Source organism: Mugil cephalus, chromosome 16 (genome assembly GCF_022458985.1).
Source record: "Mugil cephalus isolate CIBA_MC_2020 chromosome 16, CIBA_Mcephalus_1.1, whole genome shotgun sequence".
Lineage (NCBI taxonomy): Eukaryota > Metazoa > Chordata > Actinopteri > Mugiliformes > Mugilidae > Mugil > Mugil cephalus.
The window spans coordinates 19,409,699-19,432,218 of NC_061785.1; the positions used below are offsets into that span (position 1 = coordinate 19,409,699).

Sequence of the window (22,520 nt, forward strand, 5' to 3'; positions counted from 1 at the left end):
AACGCTGACAAGCCCCCGTCTCTGAATGTCGCGTTTGGAACCGTCTTCTCGCTCTTTTTAACACTCCTAAAGTTTCAGCGGGTCTCAAATATCTGTGTTACTCGAACTTATATCCATATGTCAAAGTCAATGGCCTGATCCCCCGCCGAGCGCCCGTTCCCCTGACCCCAGCGCCTCCTTCAGACACTAAGACTCTAAAGCTGCCCTCATCTGTCCCGCGGGTATAAAAGTCAAGTCAAAGACGAGGACTCCGCACTTTATCTCGGGGGGAATCGAAGAATTTTCGAAGGATCTGGACGTGGACACGCAGCCTCAAGATGCCTTCTTCTACGATGGTGCGCGCAGAGAACAGCAAACCAGGTATGCCCTCGTGACAACAATCTCAACTGGCTTAAATCTAAAACCTCAGTGTCAGAAAGTGAGCAGCTGCTGCATGCTTTGCATCTTGAAAGGAGTGTCATTACTAAATATAGAACCACATTGTCTGTTATATGCCAAGTCTCCAATATAAGAGATATTGGATAGAATTTTTTGTTATCAAAGAAGTAGCATCTGACTGAACCTTCAGCTATAGCGGGGGACACCAGTGAGAGGTAGAGAATGACGGCACAGGCTTTTCAGAATGAGATTAAACTTTACAGCAACGAGTGCCGACACATTCATCAAACTTCACAAATGTGGGTTTTTACAAGGTTGTTGAAAATGTACGCCGTGGTACGCTATGTCATTCTTCTTCGGCAGTTACATATGTCAGTCCTTCTTTTAGATTTCTTGTGTTTGTGTGAAACAGGAAACAAGTCTTTCAGTTTGACATTTTGCCTTCGTATTTTCAGGAAAGAAAATGAAATCCAACAGCAATGGAAAGACGATTGCAGGTAATGAAGTCCGCCATGCGCCATGTTTTAGGTTTCAATATCAGTTCTTAAGCTTATTTTCTTTCCATGCAGAGAACGTTTCCGTTTACTTGCCGGGTGTGCCGGAGCCAACGTGTCGCGCTGAGCTCATGAAGTGTGAGTGCAGACTGCTTTCTCTCAAATAACCTGTTTTGTTTTTATTGTTCAGCAAATGTCATTTTGTAAATGTAATAAAATAATTGCTGTTTTTTTTTCCTGTAGACTGGATGAATTTTTCTTTGGACGACCGGACTGCTAACAAGATGCTGTGGATTTCTGATGGCGGTTCCAAGGTGTGTCGTAGAACAGAGGAAGTTTGTCCTGTCCTGGACAGACCTGAGAGATATGAATATTCTCCACAGGTATGGCACAAAGTAATACGGATGCAGTTAATGGCTATGGTGCATATAATAACGAACTATTTTTTTCTTTAAAGGTGGTGTGCAGGGAGAGCATTTGGAACGCGAGGGCTTACTGGGAGGTGGAGTACTCGGGGTGGGTGGTAATTGGAGCCACTGACGAAGGAGCGGGAAGGAGGGCGCATTCAGGGCCGAGCGGCCTTGGAGAAAACGAGCAGTCCTGGGGTCTCTGCTGGTCGGGAACCAGCTACCAGTTCTGGTTCAATGGCGAAAACAGGGACATAAACAACGTCCCGTATTGCTCCACGATTGGAGTTTACCTGGACCAGCCGGCGGGGATTCTAAACTTTTACACGGTCGCTGGTGAGGGGGTGCAGAGAGAGGTTACGCTGCTGCATCAAGTTAAAATTAGTATTGACAGCAAGATTCTTCCAGGCTTCTGGATAGGAATTCAGTCTTCATGCACCTTACTGAAGAGAGCAGAATGAATGAATCATATGAATCAGATCTGAGCCAGTGATGTCACAGTGAGCTACTCACAATGGTTACACGTGGATAAAGTTTTATTCACATATTCCTGTAATTGTCGTTAATATACTCCTATAAGTTTCCAATAATAAAACATGCAGCTTATTGTTGTTATTAGGATAAGATTACTTATAATTCATTTGATTTTGAGATTATTTTTCTTTATTTTGCCTCCTTTCTGGCCTCTAGACTTCTATAGCTGGTTGATTGGATATTCATGATTGTGATAATAATCAGAATACTGTGAAAAGGAAAATGTTAAAACCATTTTATAGTAAAATGATCACCACATTCACTGCTTCTCTGTTAGCGTCCTCAAATAACTAATGTATAATGGATAATTGTGCAAACAGTGTAAAGCTCTCTGTTCTCTGTTTGTTTGGTCTTTCTTATTAAAGAAAGGGGATTGCTTCCCTCTGGGTTTGGTGGAGGGGGAGGGGGGGCTCACTTTGATATGTGAGAGGCTCCAGCCCAAATATCAATTTCCTTATTTGACAGCTGGGCCTCAACTCCTTCCACTTTCACACCTAAAGCATGAGCTTTACAGGAACTAAAAGCGGGGCACGTTGACAAACACTGCGCGCTCACACCAGTGCGGGTCAAGTGCATCACTAAAACTCATTAAGGGAGTGCCAAAAAGAGCCACGGTAAACAACTATGTGCAAGTCGTGCCAGTATTTCACACATTTTAACGGCTGTCACTGATCCGCCTCGCGAAGAGGACGTGTAAAGACATTTTAATCCTGTGATTCCCTCAGGACTACGTTTTTTTTTTGGTTTTTTTTCATAAATGGATAACAAATTACGTGATCTGTTTTCATATCATTTTAAAAAAAGTCAATAAATATGTGCAACATAAATGTTAATAATGAATAATGAATCTCAAAAATGAATGAATCTGTGGCTGTTAAACAGTTACATAACTCCTAAATTAGTAATGACAGAAGTTCATCTACAGCTAATGTAAATTTTAAAAAAAAGTAGTTATGTAACAGACAGATGGTTAAAACGTTGCGTAATTGTTGACACTTTTTTAGGATCAAGATTCAAGAATGATTTGTTGTCATTATTTATGTACATAAAGAAATTTTGAATGGTAGCTCCTGGCTAACATATCACACAGGCACATATAAAAGCAATAGAAAGCATTATAAATAAGATAGATAAATGAAATAGAGTTGTACAGATATACACATATAAGTAAGTCAAAAGGAAAATTGAAAAAAAAAAATGAACAAAAACCAAGAAGAAAAAATATATTAAATCTTAACATCTAAACCCATTTGATTTTGACACATATTACTTAAAAAAAGGTCACTTCTCTCCACCTCTTAGCTTAGTTATCTAAATCTATTTGGATTTGGATCAAGTGGACTCAGCTTAGAGTGTAGAAGATAAAACAGAGACACTACTTTTATAAATTTGAATATTTCAATTTGAGAAAAAGACAAAAAAAACAAACACAACCTTTTTCTTTCATTGTCAAGGACCACTCTATAGTCTGAAGGGAAAACAACGTACCCATATACTCACATAACTGTATTTATATTTAACCTGCACCCCGCTACAAGGTTAAATGTGTTTGTGCATGACAGGTACAAACATCAATCGTGTGTCCAAGAAAACAGAACTGGAGACGCATGATCCAGGACTAATCACTCCGAGAAAGCTGCGGCCTTACATGTTTATATGTGCATGTGTGAGTTTATGCTAGGCATGCGGGTGAGTGGTAACTCTAAGCCAGTGTCATGAGTAAAGTGGCGTAAGCTATATAAGTGACACAGATAGAATGACACATAGATTGATGGCGTGGAGGGGGGGGGTCAGACTTTTCGTGCTGCTGCAACAATGCGCACTGAATGCAAGTGAATTCAAACTTTAAACTCTTGCTAAATGATTACTACTCGATCACTACATAAATCAGTTTTTCTCTGCGGTCCTCATGACAGGATCCTCTCCTCCAATACAGTTTATGAGCTTTATGTGAACACTTGCGCAGCAGCTTGACTGACCGTGGTCGGTAGCCGCTTCTTAATTACATCTCCTCGGTGTGCCCCCATGATATCACTCCCAGCTGGTCCAACACCACAATATCAATGATATGCACCACTCATTTATTCTGACAGTTCTCGTCCCAGCAGACGTGCTGTCATGTAGGGATTTTATAGAAGTGTGAGCCCATTATGATCAGAGATATAAAACTGTTTTATGCATGTATAAACTTATATAAGGATAAAATACAAAACAAGTGTGCATATTAAACGCTATGTTTAGCTGCCGTTTTATTAAGATACATGCTAAACTATGTCTGAGCTGAATGAATTTAAGAGCTGGTTACAGTGCTATGTATTTTCAGTATTTCTGGCAGGGAGTCAATGTTTGCCTTTGACATGCCAAGTCTAGTGATATGCTGTATGCATTCCTGTACATTTAAGTATAGATTTACAGCGTGGATACGAGTGTACGAGTATTTCCAGTCATTCAAAAGATGATACACTGATCAGCCATAATAATATGACCACTGACAGGAGAAGTAAATAACGCTGATCATCTTGTGAGAGTGTTTTCCGTTGGGAAACTTTTGGACCTGACATTCATTCATGTGGATGTTACTTAGACATGTAGCACCCACCTAGACCAGACCGGGCACCCCCACCACATAGCAATGACACTCCTTGATGGCAGCAGACATCTCTAGCAGGATGTGGCCTGACACAGACACACAAATGGTTTAGGAACAACTCAAAAAACATGAAGAACAGCACAAGGTGTTGACCTGGCCTTCAAATTCACTAGATCCCAAACTCATCAAGTATCTGTGGGATGATCCACGGTGACCCCTCCCCTTAACCCATAGGACCCAAAGACCCCCATGAACAACATCCTGTTACCAAACACCACAGGACACCCTCAGAAGACCCATGTCCATTCTCTGATGAGTCACAACTGGATTTGAAGGCACAAGGAAGACCTACACAATAATAGGAAGGTGGTCATAATGTTATGTCTGATCAATGTATGTAATCTTGACTAACTGACTTAATTCAATAAAATATATTGAAGGAACACTAACTCCACTAACTCATGTGTTGGTACTTTACTTTTATTGCACTTTTTCCACATTGGTATTTTTAGCTTACAGAGTTCATACATCAAACCACATCTTTGTGGATTGTTGGTTTGGTGTCACCAACCATGTTTGATGGCCAGTGGCCCAGTCTGGACTCCATCTACCCCGACCAGCTGGTGAGGAAGGTTAAATAGCTTAATGGCCCCGGCCACTCCCTGTCTGAACCGAGGCAGTTCAGCAAATGGTTCAGGACAATAAGAGCCTGGACTGACAGACTGAAAACCAGCATTTACCCCGGGGCTGTGCTCTCCGTCGCTCCACTTCCTCGAACTGAAGTAGCGAAACATATACAGCACATGCAAACAGAAACAAGGAATACACTAAAAGCACTTAACCATCCAAACATGCTACCATTTTCTTTTTTTTTTATTCTGCCACTGCTATTTTATTTGTGCTTTGATGGCTTTTTCTACTTTTATGTGTAGGGTTAGCGTTATCAACGAAGGACTGTTGAAGATGAGAGAGTGGACCAACAATTTCATTGTATTATGTAAGATTCATTAATTTATTTATTCTACATAAATAAAGACATCAACATCTGTCACAATGGTGCTATACATATACACTGTTTCATAGTAACATCATAATGCTTTTGTTTTGGACATGTCACACAAACATGTCTATGCCAACTGTACTTTTACAAATTGATTAAACAGCCCCGCCTGCTGGTTACTTGGTGTCAGTACACCATAAAAGAGAAGATGGACTGAGTGTATGCTGACATGGATTTTACCAGCTCTTTATGTGATATGATATTAAGAATTGATTTAATTAAAAAAACTTAATAGAGAACATCACAGATTATGATCAATCAAAGGAATCAATCACATTGAAGTTGTGTAAATTCTGATTAGGAAAGAAATATTCACTGGAGTTAAGTGGATGGAAAGTAAAATTAACCTGCTTCTTACTAAATTCTCCTTTATTTCATTGAGGCATATTTCACCAAAGTCAACAAGTGGCAAAACTAAGTTAAGTCACCTTCTGCACTTCCCATAACCCTTCTCAGAGACATCTGCGTGTGATTTATGTAGTTGGTGATAACAACATGAATGTGGTTTGATTTATTGATTCAACACCTTCGGTCGGTCTCCACATTGCAGGTTTATGAGGACGCCCATTCAGCCAGGTTGAGAAAGAACTACGACTCCCATGAGCCCAGAGCAACTGCTCCTTCCTCTCGTGTGTGAGTACTGCACATGCTGTTAAGTGTGTGAAAGGAGATGATAAGCAGTCATGCAGCTGTCAGCAAACGACCAGGCTAATTCTGTATTACGCAAGAAGTCAGTCTGGACCATCATATGAGTTTTTTGTTAACGGTTGACCACCTCTTTAGCAAAAAGAATAATATGCAGATTAATATAAGTCGGTCTCTCCCAGTCTCCTATTTATCAATTTTTTATTTCTAAATTTACAATTTACAATCACTTACACAACTGTGCGTGTGTATAAAATACACTACAGCTGGAGTCAGAGACATGCTGAGAGTCATGTATGCAGTCGGGTAAAATACCATGAAGATAGTATGATTTATTCACACATTACAGGTTAATGTGGATATGCCCACTGTCAAAAAATGAACTCCATTTCCCATGAGCCTTAAAGACACTGCCTCCCAGAGATATGAGAGCGCCTCACAGGTTGTAACCGGAGATGACAAGTAGCCGTGCAGCTGCCAGTCACTAGGGCTGATTGTGTTGTGAGCTAAAAGGGAGGGGTCATAAATGTCCACTGGCAGACTGATATGTCCCCTGTGAGACCTGGACATCCTGGGCATTTGAGGTCATGACCTTCCTGGGAAAAAAAACAAATGGCCTGGACATGTGAGACACTAATAATAAGACGGCATGATTACTATTTGGGTGCTGAGCAGCGGTTTGAGGGTTCCGTGGAGTGGCTTTCGCGTCGAGGTTGCAGGATTTTTGAGCGTGCTAAATACAGCGTGCGAGAACAGTATCAGGCTTGACTTTTCCCCTGTCGTCCCTGTTCTTATCACACCACTTAAAATGCCTCTGATATCTTCCTCTTGTACTGTAATAACGCCAGCTCTCCTGAGGCATTTGAGGCGACCTGCTGTCGAGTATCAGCCCTCGCCTTTCTCCCGGGCTTCGTTTTGATATTAGTCATAACTTTAAATGCGCGCGTGCCTCTCACCTTAAAGCGCTGCACGCTTGTGTTCTTACCATTTTTCATGCAAGTGGAGAGCATCTGGAGGCACTTCGCTCTCTCTCTCTCGAGAATACTTCAAGAACTCCACGAGACGCTGACTCAGCGCAGCAGAAAATCCAAACAAGATGCCGTCATCTGGGAAAATGCTCCTACCTAAGTGTGGAAACAAAGTTTTGAGTCTAGACACACTAATCATATGACAATGAGATGCCACTTGGTACTTTAATGCAGCATCATTCGACTGGTCTTCACAATATGGTTTGCAAGGTTGTTTTTTTTTTTTAAATGATTTAATCTTTTTCAAACCATTTTCTTGCTCCCAAAGTTAATTTGCCAATAAATGAGTGAAATTATACAGCTTTTGTTCAGAGCTGTCATTTGTATAGCAAAATCTGAAAGCGGTCACTCTCAGTTGTCTCGCTGTGCCCCTCATTCTCTGAATGGTTGGCCCTTTATCAAGTCCTACTTTAAGGCTGGCATCCAAATCTCTAATTGTAACAAAGCTACACTGAGAATTTAAATAATGCAAAGCAGAAGAATGACAAAACAGCTGCTTTACTGCAAATTCTCAGGCCACAAAACCCACACGCAGCAGACGACAGAGAGACCGTCCACGGCATGGTGGGAGGGAGGGACACTGAAGGAGACGGAGAAGAAGGAGAAGAGGGGGAAGGAAGAAAGAAGGGGCTCACAGAGAGTGCACTGTTAGAGGACAGAGAAGCAGGCCGAGTGTCAACAGCCAGCGTAGGTAGGCACGGGCGGACCGCCGGTACAAGTCAGAACGGAGTGAAACAGTCGGCGGCGAAGTTGGAGATTCACACGTACGAGTTGAGAAGTGTCGTGCGGCAGAAGAGTGTTTGGGCAACAGGCGCCGGTGGCAGCCAGGAAGAAGGCAGCCAAGCCCGAGGAGATGCTGTGAGGGAGCGTGCCAAGTGATGGAGCTTAAAACAGCCAGCAGGAGAGCACAATTAGTCAGGTACAGCAATATGGCATCTTTATTATCATTTATTTATTATGGGTATTTCACCAGTTACTCTTTCAGAAAGTACTTATTGTATAGTATAGTACTTATATATGTTATATATATTATTTTACAATTGTTTCAGTCAGCAGAAATCCTGTTGCTCAAGGTTAACAATGTTGTGAAGCAGCAACGGTGGCTGATGTGATGTATTATCTGTGGCTGAAGCATTAAAGACCCACTGGGGGACTTTTTTTCACGTATGCCATGCTCTGATTTCCCAGCTGTGGTTACCAAATGAGCTTTATATCTTACGAAAGCCGCCGCTGCATTAATGCTTGTATCAGCATTAAATGTGCTGCACACAACAATCCCGTGCCCTCATCTTAACCAGCCAAGTGAGCGGCGGAGACCGACGGCTTGCGTCACCGCTTCACTTTGCAGGGCCAAACGCATTTTGATGATTTAGCTGACATCAAAAAGGACGAGAATGTGCGAGACATGCAAATGTTTTTGTTGGTACAGAGAGAGAAAGGATTATTTCCTGGGCCTGTGTGTTCAACATGCTCTGTGTCCCGACTTCACATGATGCCTCAGAGTGGTCGGGCATCACAAAGCGCACACTGTGTCGTGCACAGACCCACCGTTTGTCCTCCCCTACATCCCTCTTTAGCATTTAAGTCTTCTCCTCTCCAAGCAAGTGACCCCCACTGATTAAGAAGGAGATTTTCCAAATATTTCACAACACCCACGTAACCCCCAGCGGCTATGAAGTTGTTAGTCTGCGCTCTCATCCCTTACAAAGACGTGATTGTTTTCTCTCATTTACTCCGTGTGTCGGTGGCCGGGGATTGTGGTGATGCTGGCATAGATTGTGGACAACAAACCATGTCAAAACCTCTGGGTCAGCCACGAGGGCTTGTGGCGGCGCAGCTCATGATATTTATTCCTGAAATCTTCAAGTTCATCTGTATTGCCGTTTTTTTGAAGATCAACAATAAGTCTGATTTTGCGCTTGTTCCTTAAATTAGCTCAGAAACAGCTTTAAAGCTACAGTGCGGATTTTTTCGCTCCCCCTACAGGCAGTGAGGGTAATTACACAAATAGTCCTGACACATGCGTAGGATGTATGCCTACGTCCTAGTCCTGCAGTCGCCTCTAATCTTTCAGACCTCGCCAACGAGGAAAAGCAACACTAACACTGCCATGTTCGTCCTCAATAGCAATTTCATTCGTTTCATTTTCTTTTTTTGTACTATTAGCTTTTCTCTGAACGCAGAGGTTCCTTTTGATTTGGATTCTCAGTCTTCTCTTGAACGTTTCTTAGTTTCTATTTTCAGTTCCTTCCATTTGCAGCTCTGGTAAGTCAATCATTGCTGGTTGATATGAAGTGTAAACCAGGGCAGTTAATGTTGCTCGAAGAAAGATCTGAGTACCACTGAATCACTCATTTAGCATTGCCCCAAATGTAATGTAATGAATGTTATGTCAAAATATACTATAGCTTCAAAATTCTAAAAAGATATAGCTAATTTGTTGTGCAAATACTTCAGAAAAATCTCCTTAATCTAGCAAATCCTGACTAAAATGTGAGTGTTTTTAGCTGTAAATTGCACAAATAAACAAGTGCATCACATAAATTCTCATACTGATGTTTTCTTCTTCCATAATAATGGAGTTTACTGCACAAAAAAATAGACAGCAGAATTCTTTGACTGTAGACGCAAATATGCTGATGATTCCGTGAGTATGACAGAAGAACACAAGCCTCTGACACAGCGAGTCCCACCCCAGATCTCTACACATTTGTCTTCAACATGCCTCTTCACTTCCCCGGCACCGCGCTCTTTTATTTTGGTTTTCCGTCCGGCCCCCCCTCCCCTCCCCTCCCCACCCCACACACCCAGTCCCCTCTGCAGCACGGGACATATTTTAAATCCCGTCTCTCACACCAGCCCCGTCCCTGCTGCCAGATTGGTTTTCACACAGTCCCGGCCCCTCCCTGCTACCACGGCGACGCAGCTGTCACCTGTCAGTTTTCATGGCAGGGATGCGCACCGGCCTGTTATGGCTCAGAATAGAATTGTGGGAGAGTTTTTGCCTGGAAGTGGGAGAGAACGGCACAGAGCCTCCGAGGGAACGAGCAGTTGACCGGGGAAAAAATACCAACTATATAGGAATGTGGCATGTGTGCGTTCGGAGGTTATGGGGTGCTGTTCGTGGGAGTGACTGACTGCTTCTTCAGAGAGATTCTGGTTCACGTGGTGTCGGTAAGGCCTCATGTCTTAGCCACAGCAGCCTAGCTCATTTGAGTGTGTATCCTGGCTGTTCAACAGCACTGGGTGGATTCATATTCTAGGGATTTCTTGTGTTCAGGAGGTATTTTTCTAAAAATATTTTAGATGCATGACATCTATTTTTCATATTTTTGCACATTTCTGTTTTTGTGACGTACTCTTATATCTTTTTTTTTTTTAACTACCTTTAATAAATGTTTTTCTTTGTACGTAGAATGGATGACCAAGACAGAGTGAGCCAGGCGTCCAGCGTGGCCACCATTTCCTACTTTCCTGTCACGAAGGTTTGTCTGCGCGTGTAACATACTCTGACACTGTTTGTGCATAAATACGTGCGTGCTGATGTGCGATTCCTTCCTCTGTCTACAGGATGGCGACGGCAAGGTGCAAACATTTGGTAAAAGGTGCCAGGCTGTCAAGAGAGACCCCAACTGCTCAGTGGTCATCAGAGGATGGCTCAACAAAAAGGTAACGTTGTTTAATTTCCCAGCCAGAACAATGACGCCTCCGTCACTGCATTTGGAGCCAACTGTAATAATGAATTGTCCTTCTGCAGGACAGCTCTGGTTTGAAGCTTTGGAAGAGAAGATGGTTTGTCCTCTCTAACTATTGTCTGTTTTACTACAAAGGTAGGAAACACAGTTGAAGCCGAGCTCTTTTTTCCAGATACCGTTCTGAGCTCTGAATTTGCAACAATGGGTCTTTTCTTATGTTCTTCTTTTTTTTTTCCATCAGACAGTAGAGAAGAATCTGTGCTGGGCAGCATCCCACTCCCGAGCTACAAAATCCTCTTCTGTACACCTCGGGAATGCAAGAACAGAAAGTTCACCTTCAAGGTACGCCACAAAGCTACTCAAGATTATTGAAATATAAGCCGTTTTCTGGTTGTGTGTATGTATAGCCTTTGAGATAAAAATTTAAATTTTTGAAAGTTGAAAGTTTCTACAGAAATATATATGCGCACACATTATTCTAAGAAACTTACAGACAGTTTGGCCTTTTGACAGTTGCTAAGAAATGTATTGCAGTAAAGTGTGAAATCTGATGTCCCCCTTCTATTAAAATGTTACTCTCTGAGATCAATAGTTGCTATCAATAGAGAAAATAAGTTATTGGATGCAGAAAAGAAGTAAGACTTTTTATTACCAAGTATGGCAACCATTTTTAATTTATATGGAAAACCTACCAGCACACCAGGTTGACTAATCTCCCTCTCAAGCGTGGCGTGGCATGATCTGTGCTCCCCTTAGTCTCTCTCTGTATATTTGATTATTGCATAACATGTATATTTTCATTAAATGCATTTCATTCATTTATCACTATCTTCAATTTTCTTTATTAATTCTTTTAATTAATGTATTTATTTTGCCATTTTCTATTGTCAAGTCATTGTGAGTTTGCTTCATTTTTATTTGGCCACCTTGTGCATATTGAGTTTTTCCTTAATTTGATTGTGTCTGGTCAGTCTGTAACTGTGACTTTGTTCATGAAAAGGTTAAAAATAAAATATTCAAAAAAGAAGTGTATGTGCTCATAACTATCCATGAATAACTTCTAGGTGGTGCACCAAGGAATGCGCTCATACTTCTTCAGTGCTGACACTCAGGAGGACATGTTGGGTTGGGTCCGAGCCCTCAGTCAGTCTGCTGCAATGGAGCCTGACAGCTCAATGAGCAGGTACCGTGTAGGAACTGAAGCTTTGAGAGACTGATGTCGGTCTGTTTTCATGAACCTTTCTCTCCCCTCGCATCTCTGATCCTCTCAGGCGTTGTTCGAGCTACCAGGACTTTACACAGATAGGCGGCAGCAGTGAATCTGTGGACTTTCCGAAATCCCCGTCTGATGAAGAGGGTCTCTCCAGAAAACACAAGCACGTCAGCAGGACTCTGAGCGAACCGAGTCAGCTCAGCGGTGGGAGGATGGGGATGTCACAGTCGGAGCGGAGGGAGAGGCGGAGTGGACGTCAGAGGAACAGCAGGTTGTCAAGTCATCAGTGTGTGTGAATGGCACGTCCCGGTGGCTTCCTCAAAGGCAGCAGAAATATCAGGGAAAGGTCCTAAATTTGCATTCTGCTCTGCTCTCTCTGATGTCTGCCAACAGAACACCCAGCCCCCTCGGCCTAAACACGCCGCCGCAAACCGAAATTATGGGAACAGGGTGTTTGACCTCAAGAGGTCAGCTGGGATCACGACCCCACACGCCGGTGGGAAGGGTCGACATCCGACCACACGATGACCTGGTCATGATTCCGCAGACCCTGTACTACGCACCTGCCTCACCCAAGCTGGAGTTCAAATCCACCCCGACCACTCCAGTCACAGAACGGTGGCAAAGCCTGAGCAAGGTCAGGACTCGTCTTAATGTTTATTTTCATCATAAAGTATTTTCCAATGGCATGGAGTCACCATGTGGGATAATATCTCTCAGTATTAAAGAGTTTAATCTAAAGTTTAGCTGCAACATAATGAAAGATTCATTGATTTTATTTATAATAAAAAGCAGTTAGTTCCTTTAATTATTTCATTTTTTTTTCAGAAAACATTAACCAAGATACAAGTCTTACAAGTTTTAGCTCTAGTAGTGCGTCTCACAACTTCTTTATTTTCTTAGAAATGGGAATTTGAGCGTACAAATTACTTCTATTAGTTTTGCTTCAAAAACACACATTTCTCTCATAGATTGCTCTTTTTCCGTGGTCTATTATTGTTAAAATGATGTATAATGTATTCTACGGCCCTGCAGCACATTTCAAATATTGACATTTCATCTGTAACCGGTTAAGTTAAGCAAATAGCTTCTATTATAGAGAGTGTGGTAGGAGAGAAAACGGGCAAGGGGGACAAAGTTGTGTAACTTCTCTTATGAAGAATGTCCCTTCAACTTGCAATTTTTTGTCCACAAGTCATTCATTCACTCTTATGTTGTTCTCTGTTCATAGCCTGTACCTACATATGGTTCAGTCCATCATACACCAAGTGGGCGAAGAACATTGGGCAAGGTGAGAATATTTATATACAGTATATTTATATATATACATATATGACATTAAACACATTCACAAAACCTCTACATTACCATTAATCACAGTTATGGAGTATGGACTTATTATAGTTATTAAATTACACCTACTTAAAGCACACTTAATATGTCAAATCCCTAGTAACATGGATTTCTCATGTACATGCCCTTTCTTCCTTCAGAGCTACTCTACGGGGGCACAGGCAGACTTACTGCCCCCTTTGCCCCCCACATCGAGGGCAGCACATGCTCCCCACCCCCCACACCACCACCACCACCACCATCACCATCACCGCAGCCATTTGTCTGTTTGCGTGCTACCGCCAGCTATGGTACAGCCCTGCCCCGCTGAGCTGCGCTGTGTTCCCCCGTTTGTGTGGCGCAGCTTGGTCGATCGTGTCGTGGCGTTTTTTTTATTTTTAGATTTAAACTCTGTTTAACTGTGCCGGCTTTTAATAAAGGAACTCTAACAGTACTGATATCTGTCACGTCATCCCGCATTTGTCATGCGTGTGCCACCGTCTTGTTTTATGTCCATGTCACTGTTTTGTGCATATTTTTTGTTACTAATAAATCACATGTCGTTGTGTTTGATTCTACTTCTTTTGTACTATATTGTGCTTTTTGTCTATGACAAGTACACGATTATGCTACTGCTGTTACTGTTCGCTAAATTACAAATGCGTCATATGTAAGTACACTTTGAATTTTTTTCCACGTCAGATTTGAGACTTAACCCGTAAAACATTGCTGCAGGGTGCACACAGTTTTAACATGCAAGCACTAACATTAAAGCAATAACCCACTCTTAATGCCTAAAATGTGTGTTCACTTAAGTGGCAACATTATTTCGTTAAAGAAATATCCTAGAAACATGTATTTACATCTTGCAGCGTACACTAAATGCTCCTGAAATGGAAGAACGTGTGCCCAAAAAAGTGCTACTAAACATAACAATGATGCTTTTCAGGCTCCAAAACCTGACCCAAGGGAGATGCCCCCGGTCCGGCCTCTTGAAAGCGAAGCAGATGTGAGCGTACATAACTTAGCCACAGTGTGTGGATCTTAGTCACGAGAATATGGCGTAGCATTCGAATTAATTCCACATTTCTTCTTGAGTAGTCACGAGTTTGATTTTCCCTCTTCAGGCCGTGCTGACGAGGCTGTGTGGGTGTGATAAGCTGCTGCAGTCTCTGTCTGTAGAACTGGCCCAGCTGCAAATGGATAAGGTCGGTAATTAAAAAAAAAAACACAAGTCTGCAAATTTAGGGCTGATGACAAAACCCAGCCAATACATTTAGTTAAATGCTAAAGATGAGCTGGTAGTAGTGTAGTAAACAAAAAGTCTATTTCTCAGTTATCCTCAGATTTTAACGTAGATTTTACTTTTTGGGAAATACACTGATTTAATAGCTGTGGTTTTTAAATATAATAAAGAAAAAATGTAAACTACAAAGTATGTTCCTGCTGCAGGACAGCGTCCAGTGTGCATTAGAGGTGTCCAGGCTGCAACTGGATGAGTGGAAGAGCCCAGGGCCCCGGGCCCACGAAGAAGCACTGACCCAGAAAGCTTTGCTCCAAGAAGAGCTGGTCACAATCCGGGCCAGAATGTGTGACGTATCGCTGGTGAGTAATAAGACCATTCCACATCAACAGTTTGCTGTAGAATCGTTCTCGTGTTGGTGAACGTCACAATCCACAAACCCTGTAATCTTTTCATTCAGGAGATGGAGCAGGTGTGGGGTCAGTATGAGAGAATGGAGAGTGAGCTGTCTGTCATCCGTTCTCACCTGCAGCACATCTGCAACTTCGGAATGCCGCAGGTATTTGGAAATCACGAGCCAGATGCATATTAACCTCGTGTGAGGCTATGTTTTGGGGTCGCCCTTCCGTACACATTCCATACATGTGCATGCGTAGAGCTGAACCGTGACCTCAGAGCTAGCAGTACCTTTCCAGCCATCACAATGTTATTGCTGGAAGGTGTCTCATGAGTCGCTTTGTATCTTATCAGGAGCAGTCTCAGGCTCAGAGAGAGCTGTGGATGATGGAGGACATCCTTGCCGGACTGAAGGTCAACAGGGATCACTTCCGCTTCCTGCTGGGACTGCAGAGACACCACAGTAAGCATCAGCTGCTGCTTCTCCTCTTTTCACTCCATCATGAACAGACGAGTTGTACTTGCAATCATTTTAAAGGCTTATGAGCAACACCAAACAAACTCACAGACTATGATATGAAACAAAATAATAAGCGCTCGAAAATGCGAAGGGCTGCGTTTTTCCAGCTCTTTTATCCCAGTTGCTTTTCAGTTTTTCATTTCATTTCAATCATCGACACACACACACACACACACACACACACACTCACACCCGTGCCGTGAGGTACCATGCGCGAGATGCTGGCCCAACCATCAGGAGCTAGTTGTGACTCAGTGTGTTGCCGTGCATCGACATGTGGACAGGAGGAGCAGGGGATTACGCCACCAACCCTGCGATCAGTCCTGGACATATGTACAACATGTTGTGAATTGTTTAAATTACCACATGGTGTGAGTCCACGTAGTAAATAAATCAGTGCGGCTTTCACCACCTCCTAGCCTTAATGGGTGATGGGATTTCTTTGAATTATTTTGTTCATGTCGCAGCATTTTACATAAAAAAATGCATTTTGTATCTTTGCTTTAGCACAAGTAGTGAATGGATGTCACACTTTATGCATTTACTCCGGTCTGCCACTTGGGGACACCACTGTGTAAAGTTTCCTTGTCCATCTTGATTATGCTCATGAAACCTGACAGTGAATGAACAACACTTTGACCTTTTTCTGTCTCCCCCGCAGTGTTCCAGTCCTCAGCTCCACATCCTGGATCTCCAGGCTCTCTTACAGAGAGCGGCTTGCCAGCGGTACAACTCCTCTCCATTGTTCCGATGTCAAGGGAACGCTTGTCCGCTCAAGGCGACGTTTAAAATCAATTTGCTGTCATCCACTGACTTGATTTTTGAGCCCGCGGGCGTTTTCTGAAAATAGCATTCATGATATTAGGGAGGCTGAGAGAGTATCGAGAGCACAACAGGATCCGCAGAGGACAGCATTTATTTCAGTCTGCTGCTGATACGGTGGGATCGCCCATCAAAAGTTTACAGTTTTTGCCCTTTGTGACTATGATCCCTGCAGGAAGTGGACCAAGAGCCACCAGTCCGCCCTCCATTACCCAAGGAGCTACAGGAAAGTCACCCGACCAGGGACCAGGGCCATGACTGGACAGAGTCACCGTACGAGGTGAGACACAGTGACACAATCAGCGGTGGACGTGATCGGATTTGACAGTGATTTCAATGTTTTTTCTCTGCTTATGTTTCAGGGCATCTACAGCCACGCTGTCGATCCTGCACGCAGGAGAGGAAATAGCCAGCCTGACCTCCTTAATGTGAAAGCACACAAAGACGCATCCGGTTGGCACACATATGCTCAATACAAATAGAATAAATGAAAGGAGTGCTAGAAATACACTGCGCTGTACATCCATATTGTGTGTCATCTAGATTATTAATAGCTTTGATGGGCGCTGTATGCGAAACGTCGTTAGTCACCATATGGCTTTGTTCTACCTTCCACCCTCATATCCGTCCCTCTTCCTGCCGCTCTCCTTCAACTAATCCACTCTCATTTCCTCTGTCTTCTCCTTCCCCCTATTTTTATTTCATCTTTAGAATTCCAGTCTGGTTCAAAGTGGATCCCACCAGACACAGCCAGCCAATCAACCAAGGTTTGATTCTGTCGTAATTTCCCATATGCCGGTATGCAGCGCCATCCAAAACCGTCCAAATATAGAAGCAGTCAAAGCTGATTTTTCCTCATTGCAATCACAGCCAAATTCCAATTCTTTGATTCTCTCATCTGCCTCGCAATTAGGGCATGTTGCTGTGCCTGTGTGAGGCGAGAGGGGGAGGTAAAGCCTCGTGTCTCGATACAGTGGCTCCTCACTTCAGCCACCCAACCCCCCTTTCTCACGTGCAGTCACACACACACACAATATATATATATATATATATTTATATGTACACACACAATTTGGACACACCTTTTCATTGAATTCCATATTATATATATATATATATATAATGACAACCTAAAAAGCGTATATCTTTTCTAGAAGATGAAGATGAGTGAGGAGGAGCAGATTGAGAGGATAAGGAGGAATCAGGAGAGGTTGACTAATAAAAAGAAACCTCCTGTACCTGCTCCGAGCGTCGCTTCCCAGGGTCAAAGTTCAGAAACACGAGACGAGGTTAGCCCGATCATTAATACGTATAAATGTCTGAATCGCTGCATTACGTTGCATACAAACGAACACACATTTACTAATCCATCTTTCTCAGACCCCATTTCCCCTGAGGGTGACGCGAGTTGTCACAGCTGTGCTGCCCTCCTCGCTCGTGGCCAGGCGCGTTTCCGTTGAGGATCCCCCGGCCGAACTTGACACTCCACTTCCCGAACAGATCTCAACTGAGACGCAGAGGCCGGACGAGCCGAGCAGAAAGCTGTTGAACAAGCCGCCCAGGCGGCTGTTGCTGGAGAGCCCCGGTCCAAACCTGTCCTCGGTAGACGTCCACCAGGACCAGGCTGTCAGAAAGACAAGCAGACAGCAAGGAGTGTCCAGGAACTCCAAGAAGGAGACGCATTCGGAAGTGAACGCGACAGAGGGGACGGAGGCCTCGGGCAGTCGAGTGCAAGACCAAGCAGGTTTAGGAAATGGAGGTGAAAACGCAGACATTAGGGTAAGAAATAATGAAATAAGATTTTTTTTTTTTAATTAAAGATCCATGTGGCTACAAAGATGATTAATGCCATAAATCTACGGCATCCATGAATCTACTTGCTCACTGTCGGTTGTTTAATCTAAACCTTCTGCTCCGTTGACACTGCATTTCCCCCCTCTGTGTGGCAGGATGTAATTCTAAAACAAACCTTTTTTTTCCCCACAATATATTTTTGTCTTTGTTATTACTGCTCCAAAAAACAGCTTGGAGAAACATAAAATTCACTGTTGACACCAGTCACAGATCTAAATCATGTGTAAACACTCCATCATTTTCCTTCATTTTCTGAAACACAATATCAAAATCATGTTCATAGGAAATTCCGGTCAATTTAGGAAACATTGTGAAGTAACAAGGTAATAAAACATCTGTTGATGCCTTCACATTGTTTCCTGTACATATTTCTGCATTAAGTGATGAATTGCAGGTGAGATCATATCGATGTGTGCATTTTAATGCGAAACTACTTGAACAGGCAGCCGAGCGACCCCCTGCCCTCCTGACCCGGGACATGGACCCCGACCTCTGTCTGACCCCAGAGCAGCGTGAAGCTAAGCTACGGAGGGTGGAGCGAATACGGGAGAGAGTCATACGGAGGTGGGATTCTTTTTTTTCTTTTTTTCAGTTTGGTTTGTGTGTTAGTTGTTTAAATGAAAGTCTCCAAAAAGTGATTGTCGTCTATCTATCAGCGCAGCCAGAGAGAGCGCTACTACCCGCAGTCACCTCCCAGTGAGGGCACAGGTGAAGGACGCTCACCAGGTGCCCCCTGACACAGCTAGAAAACAAAGGATGAAAGCAGGTACTTACAAATAAGACAAGCGTCGTGTTGGTGATACACACTCAGTGGCCAGTTCATTAGATACGCAACTCAAAGCGAATGCATTAAATCTTAGCTTCACGACTGTTACATTGTTCAGTTTATGTTGAAACAGCAACAGTTTGGTCACTGTGAAGGATACACACTAATCAGCCATAGCATTATGACCACTGACAGGAGAAGTGAATAGCATTGATCATCTTGATCACCACTTCATTGTTCTGCTGGGAAATGTTTGGACCTGACATTTGTGTGGATGATATTTTGACTTGTAGCACCCACCTAGACCAGACCAGGCTCCCCCACCCCATAGCAATGTCACTCCTTGACGGCAGCAGCCATCCTCAACAGGATGCAACCTGACACACACACAAAAACGGTTTAGGAACAACTGAAGAAAACATAAAAAAAAACAGCACAATGTTTTGACCTGGCCTCTAAATTCACTAGATCCCAAACTGATCAAGTATCTGTGGGATGATCCACAGAGGCCCCTCCCCTCATAGGACCCATAGGACCCAAAGACCCCACACTAACAACATCCTGTTACCAGACACCACAGGACACCCTCTGAAGGCCCATGTCCATTCTCTGATGAGTCAGTGAGTCATGTGTCAGTCCAACAACAACAATACAACAAGACAATTCAATAGTGCTACAAACCACCCACCTACAAAACAAAAACACTGCTGTATCAATAATTTTACTTGTTCTTTCCCATCAATCTCCGTGAAGAGATTTAGTTCAGGACTGTTATATTAGAATGCATTTGTTTTCTCGTACCTAATGAAGTGGCTGGTGAGTGTAAATGCAACAGTAAGACTGTAGTTTGACCCATTCCTTTGTGAAGGCTTAATAAATTACTTCCTCAGTAAGGAAACTGACCTCTACTAGCCATTAGCCATAAAAGATCAAATACCACTTCACTAAGTGATAAAATACTGCCCGGTTTCCTGTTTTCAGGCCACGACTCTCACGGTGGCTACGGAAGCAGTGGAGATGACCTCAGAAGTTGCATAGAACTTCCGTTTTCTAGCGTACAATCTCAGGATGAGGAGGGGGAACATCAGCAGCATGTTAACACATCTAAAAGTCAGGCCCAGTCTGTGACCAGAACACTGAGCAGCGGGAGAGCAGGGGTTGCCAAAACAAGAATCAGACATCCAGATTCATCGTATCACATCTCATCTATCACCGTCTACCAGAAAGATGGAGGTAAAGGATTTATAGGTTCCAAAAGCGAAGAGCAACAAATGCTTGAAGAACATCCAACTGATGATAATGAATGCAATTCTAAGTCCTCCGATCTGAGAGCCAAGTGGTTCCTTTCCACCAACCAGTGGCAAGAGTTCATACCTTTGCAGATTCCTGGTCTAGAGGACAGAGCTGACGCTGACAACCAAACAGATTGCACTAATGACAACACTGATTCCAATGAAATGTCATCAGCGGTGAGTGAAAGCTTGAAGAAAATGAAGGAGAACCATTCCCTTTTCTATAAGATTGCATGCGACATCAGTATTTCAGATTCAGACATAACAAAGACCGATGGGAATTCAAATGCTCCAGCACCATCCAAACCGGGAGAGGAACTGTTGATCACTGAATCTGTGGCAGAGGAAGTGAGTAGTACCGTCGGGACATCATCTGACCAAGAGAGCAAAGACTCCAGTCAACATTTACCATCTGAAAATTCAGCTGATGTCAAACCTCAGGATTCAACAGTGGAAATCCCAGGCAAAGAAAAGGAGACGAGTGTTCATGAACAGATCGCACCAGAGGAATGCAAGGACAACTCGAGGCTTGAAAGTGAGCAGGAAGTTATAGAACGTAGCGATGGAGCTCAGGTTCAGGACGTTGATCAATGTGCAAAGGCAACAGAGGAACGCGGCGGGCCGAAGGAGTCCGGAGACAGGAAGGAGGACCAAGAGAAATCTGGAGATTTGAAGAAATGCACTAGCTTGAGTGAGGAGAACAATAAAGAAGAACGAGGTGACAAGCACGCCGTCGCTCTGACCAGCTCTGTGTGCGATGGCAGAGCTATGAGTCGGAGTGCCTCGTTTGGAAAGGCGAGAGTCACAGTATTGAGGACAAGTTTGTAGAAGCAAGAACGGTTAAGGAGCTTAAAGTGAATGAACTTGAGAAGAACAAGCAAGTACAGTTAAGTGATTCACTGTGATAGAAAATGGCGGAATTTGGACCTAACGTTGAGTTTTAATCGTATGATGGGAACACTGCATTTCAGACATACACATAATCTTCAGTATACTTGAACATTTCCTTCATTCATAATATGTGGTTAAACACTGATGCAGATACAATGGAAAGTCTTAATATTTCAGCATATATATATATATATATATATATATACACATATACACATATATATATATATATATATAATGTATTTAAGTGTAGTTGCTATCAAGTACATGCCCAGTATATTTCAGGTAAACGTGTTTGCTCCTCTCTGAATATGCACCTATCCAACTTTAGATGATGGCTGCCTTTGGTAATCCACTGTAACAGAATGTGTTTTGTATCTCTGATATCCTGATTAATAAACATGCTGTGTCCTACACCAAGCCGCAGACTCCTGTGTTATATATGTGCACCATTTACGTTGAATCCCCCCCCTCCTCAGTGAAGGTCCCACGGGTGCTCGGGCGATGCTCTCCGGAGGAGACCTGATGCAGAATCGCATGGAGCTGCTGAAAATGCCTTTGTCACTTTAAATCCTTGCGGTGTCTCAGTCGATGACATCATTGTCTGAGAACACATTACATCACCCCTTCCCAGGCTCCCTCTCTTAAAGACAGCACCACCTTATGTTTACTGAGCAACACACACACACACACACACACACACACACACACACAGCCAGACCTACTGATCTGTTTACAAATGTGCTTTCAATATCAACATGCATATTAACTACAGAGATTACGTTTATGTATGGGCTGCTGAATCTATTGTGTGCTGAAGGATTGAGCATATAGATATGGCACACAAATGTAATAAAATTAGTTTTTCAGTGCATTCTTGCCATGATTTAATACCACTGCCATGCACCCCCAACCACATAACAAGCATTAGAGACATCCTTGAATACATTTCAAGAGTTACTGCTATATGTTGTGCGTTTGCAGCAGAATAGGGAAACAGTGATGCTCAGTGTGTGAGTGGTTGTGTGTTTTATAGAGGCTGTTGCCATAAAACCATTGCATATAATGCATAACTCACACATTAACCCGTTATAGCTTGAAATATTACAATATATGTTGCAGGAGTTTTTCTAAATTTGGGCCTGCAGTGCACAATCCTGTGGCCGTTCTCTTGCAAAGCAATTCGTGGATCTCAAAATAATTGACATGCTGCTCGTGATACACACTATATTTCTATTAGTGGCGAATTTCAAATAAATAAATAAATAATAAACTAAGGGCAGGGCGCGCCGAGTGTCAAGGAAAACGTGAGTTATTGTGCTCTTGTCTGCGATGTACACACACGCTGGATAATTAATCA

The 22,520-nt window shown here is 43.0% G+C and overlaps 2 protein-coding genes across 7 annotated transcripts; both read left to right on the plus strand.

Moving 5' to 3' along the window:
* Positions 1–199: 199 nt before the first annotated feature.
* Positions 200–2,193, plus strand: LOC125022523 (stonustoxin subunit beta-like). Its single transcript, XM_047609230.1, has 5 exons — positions 200–360; positions 834–875; positions 948–1,010; positions 1,116–1,255; positions 1,330–2,193. Exons 1-5 carry the CDS (start codon positions 318–320, stop codon positions 1,738–1,740), a joined length of 699 nt encoding a protein of 232 aa, XP_047465186.1. The 5' UTR covers positions 200–317; the 3' UTR covers positions 1,741–2,193.
* Positions 2,194–7,704: 5,511 nt separating this feature from the next.
* si:ch211-234p6.5 (pleckstrin homology domain-containing family A member 4) lies at positions 7,705–21,580 on the plus strand. 6 transcript variants are annotated; one of them, XM_047609763.1, is made up of 24 exons: positions 7,705–8,055; positions 10,552–10,621; positions 10,707–10,805; positions 10,894–10,966; positions 11,073–11,173; positions 11,896–12,014; positions 12,103–12,315; positions 12,438–12,681; positions 13,276–13,335; positions 13,538–13,687; positions 14,326–14,385; positions 14,504–14,584; positions 14,829–14,981; positions 15,080–15,178; positions 15,370–15,478; positions 16,197–16,261; positions 16,533–16,637; positions 16,720–16,810; positions 17,069–17,124; positions 17,512–17,646; positions 17,738–18,136; positions 18,654–18,775; positions 18,873–18,977; positions 19,959–20,105. In XM_047609763.1, exons 1-23 carry the CDS (start codon positions 8,015–8,017, stop codon positions 18,946–18,948), a joined length of 2,721 nt encoding a protein of 906 aa, XP_047465719.1. In that variant the 5' UTR covers positions 7,705–8,014; the 3' UTR covers positions 18,949–18,977; positions 19,959–20,105. The 6 variants fall into 6 exon arrangements, with proteins under 6 accessions (XP_047465719.1, XP_047465715.1, XP_047465714.1 ...); XM_047609759.1 differs by having other exon boundaries at positions 7,728–8,055; positions 17,515–17,646; positions 18,868–18,977; positions 19,959–21,580; XM_047609758.1 differs by having other exon boundaries at positions 7,730–8,055; positions 18,868–18,977; positions 19,959–21,580.
* The last annotated feature ends 940 nt before the right edge of the window (positions 21,581–22,520 follow it).

Coding starts and splice junctions, on each gene's coding strand:
- si:ch211-234p6.5 (XM_047609758.1), top strand. CDS start 8,015: ATGGAGCTTAAAACAGCCAGCAGGAGAGCACAATTAGTCAG. Junction 10,622..10,706: donor CCTACTTTCCTGTCACGAAG/GTTTGTCTGCGC, acceptor CTCTGTCTACAG/GATGGCGACGGCAAGGTGCA. Junction 18,776..18,867: donor CGGGAGAGAGTCATACGGAG/GTGGGATTCTTT, acceptor TCTATCTATCAG/CGCAGCCAGAGAGAGCGCTA.
- LOC125022523 (XM_047609230.1), top strand. CDS start 318: ATGCCTTCTTCTACGATGGTGCGCGCAGAGAACAGCAAACCAG. Junction 361..833: donor CGCAGAGAACAGCAAACCAG/GTATGCCCTCGT, acceptor TCGTATTTTCAG/GAAAGAAAATGAAATCCAAC. Junction 1,256..1,329: donor GATATGAATATTCTCCACAG/GTATGGCACAAA, acceptor TTTTCTTTAAAG/GTGGTGTGCAGGGAGAGCAT.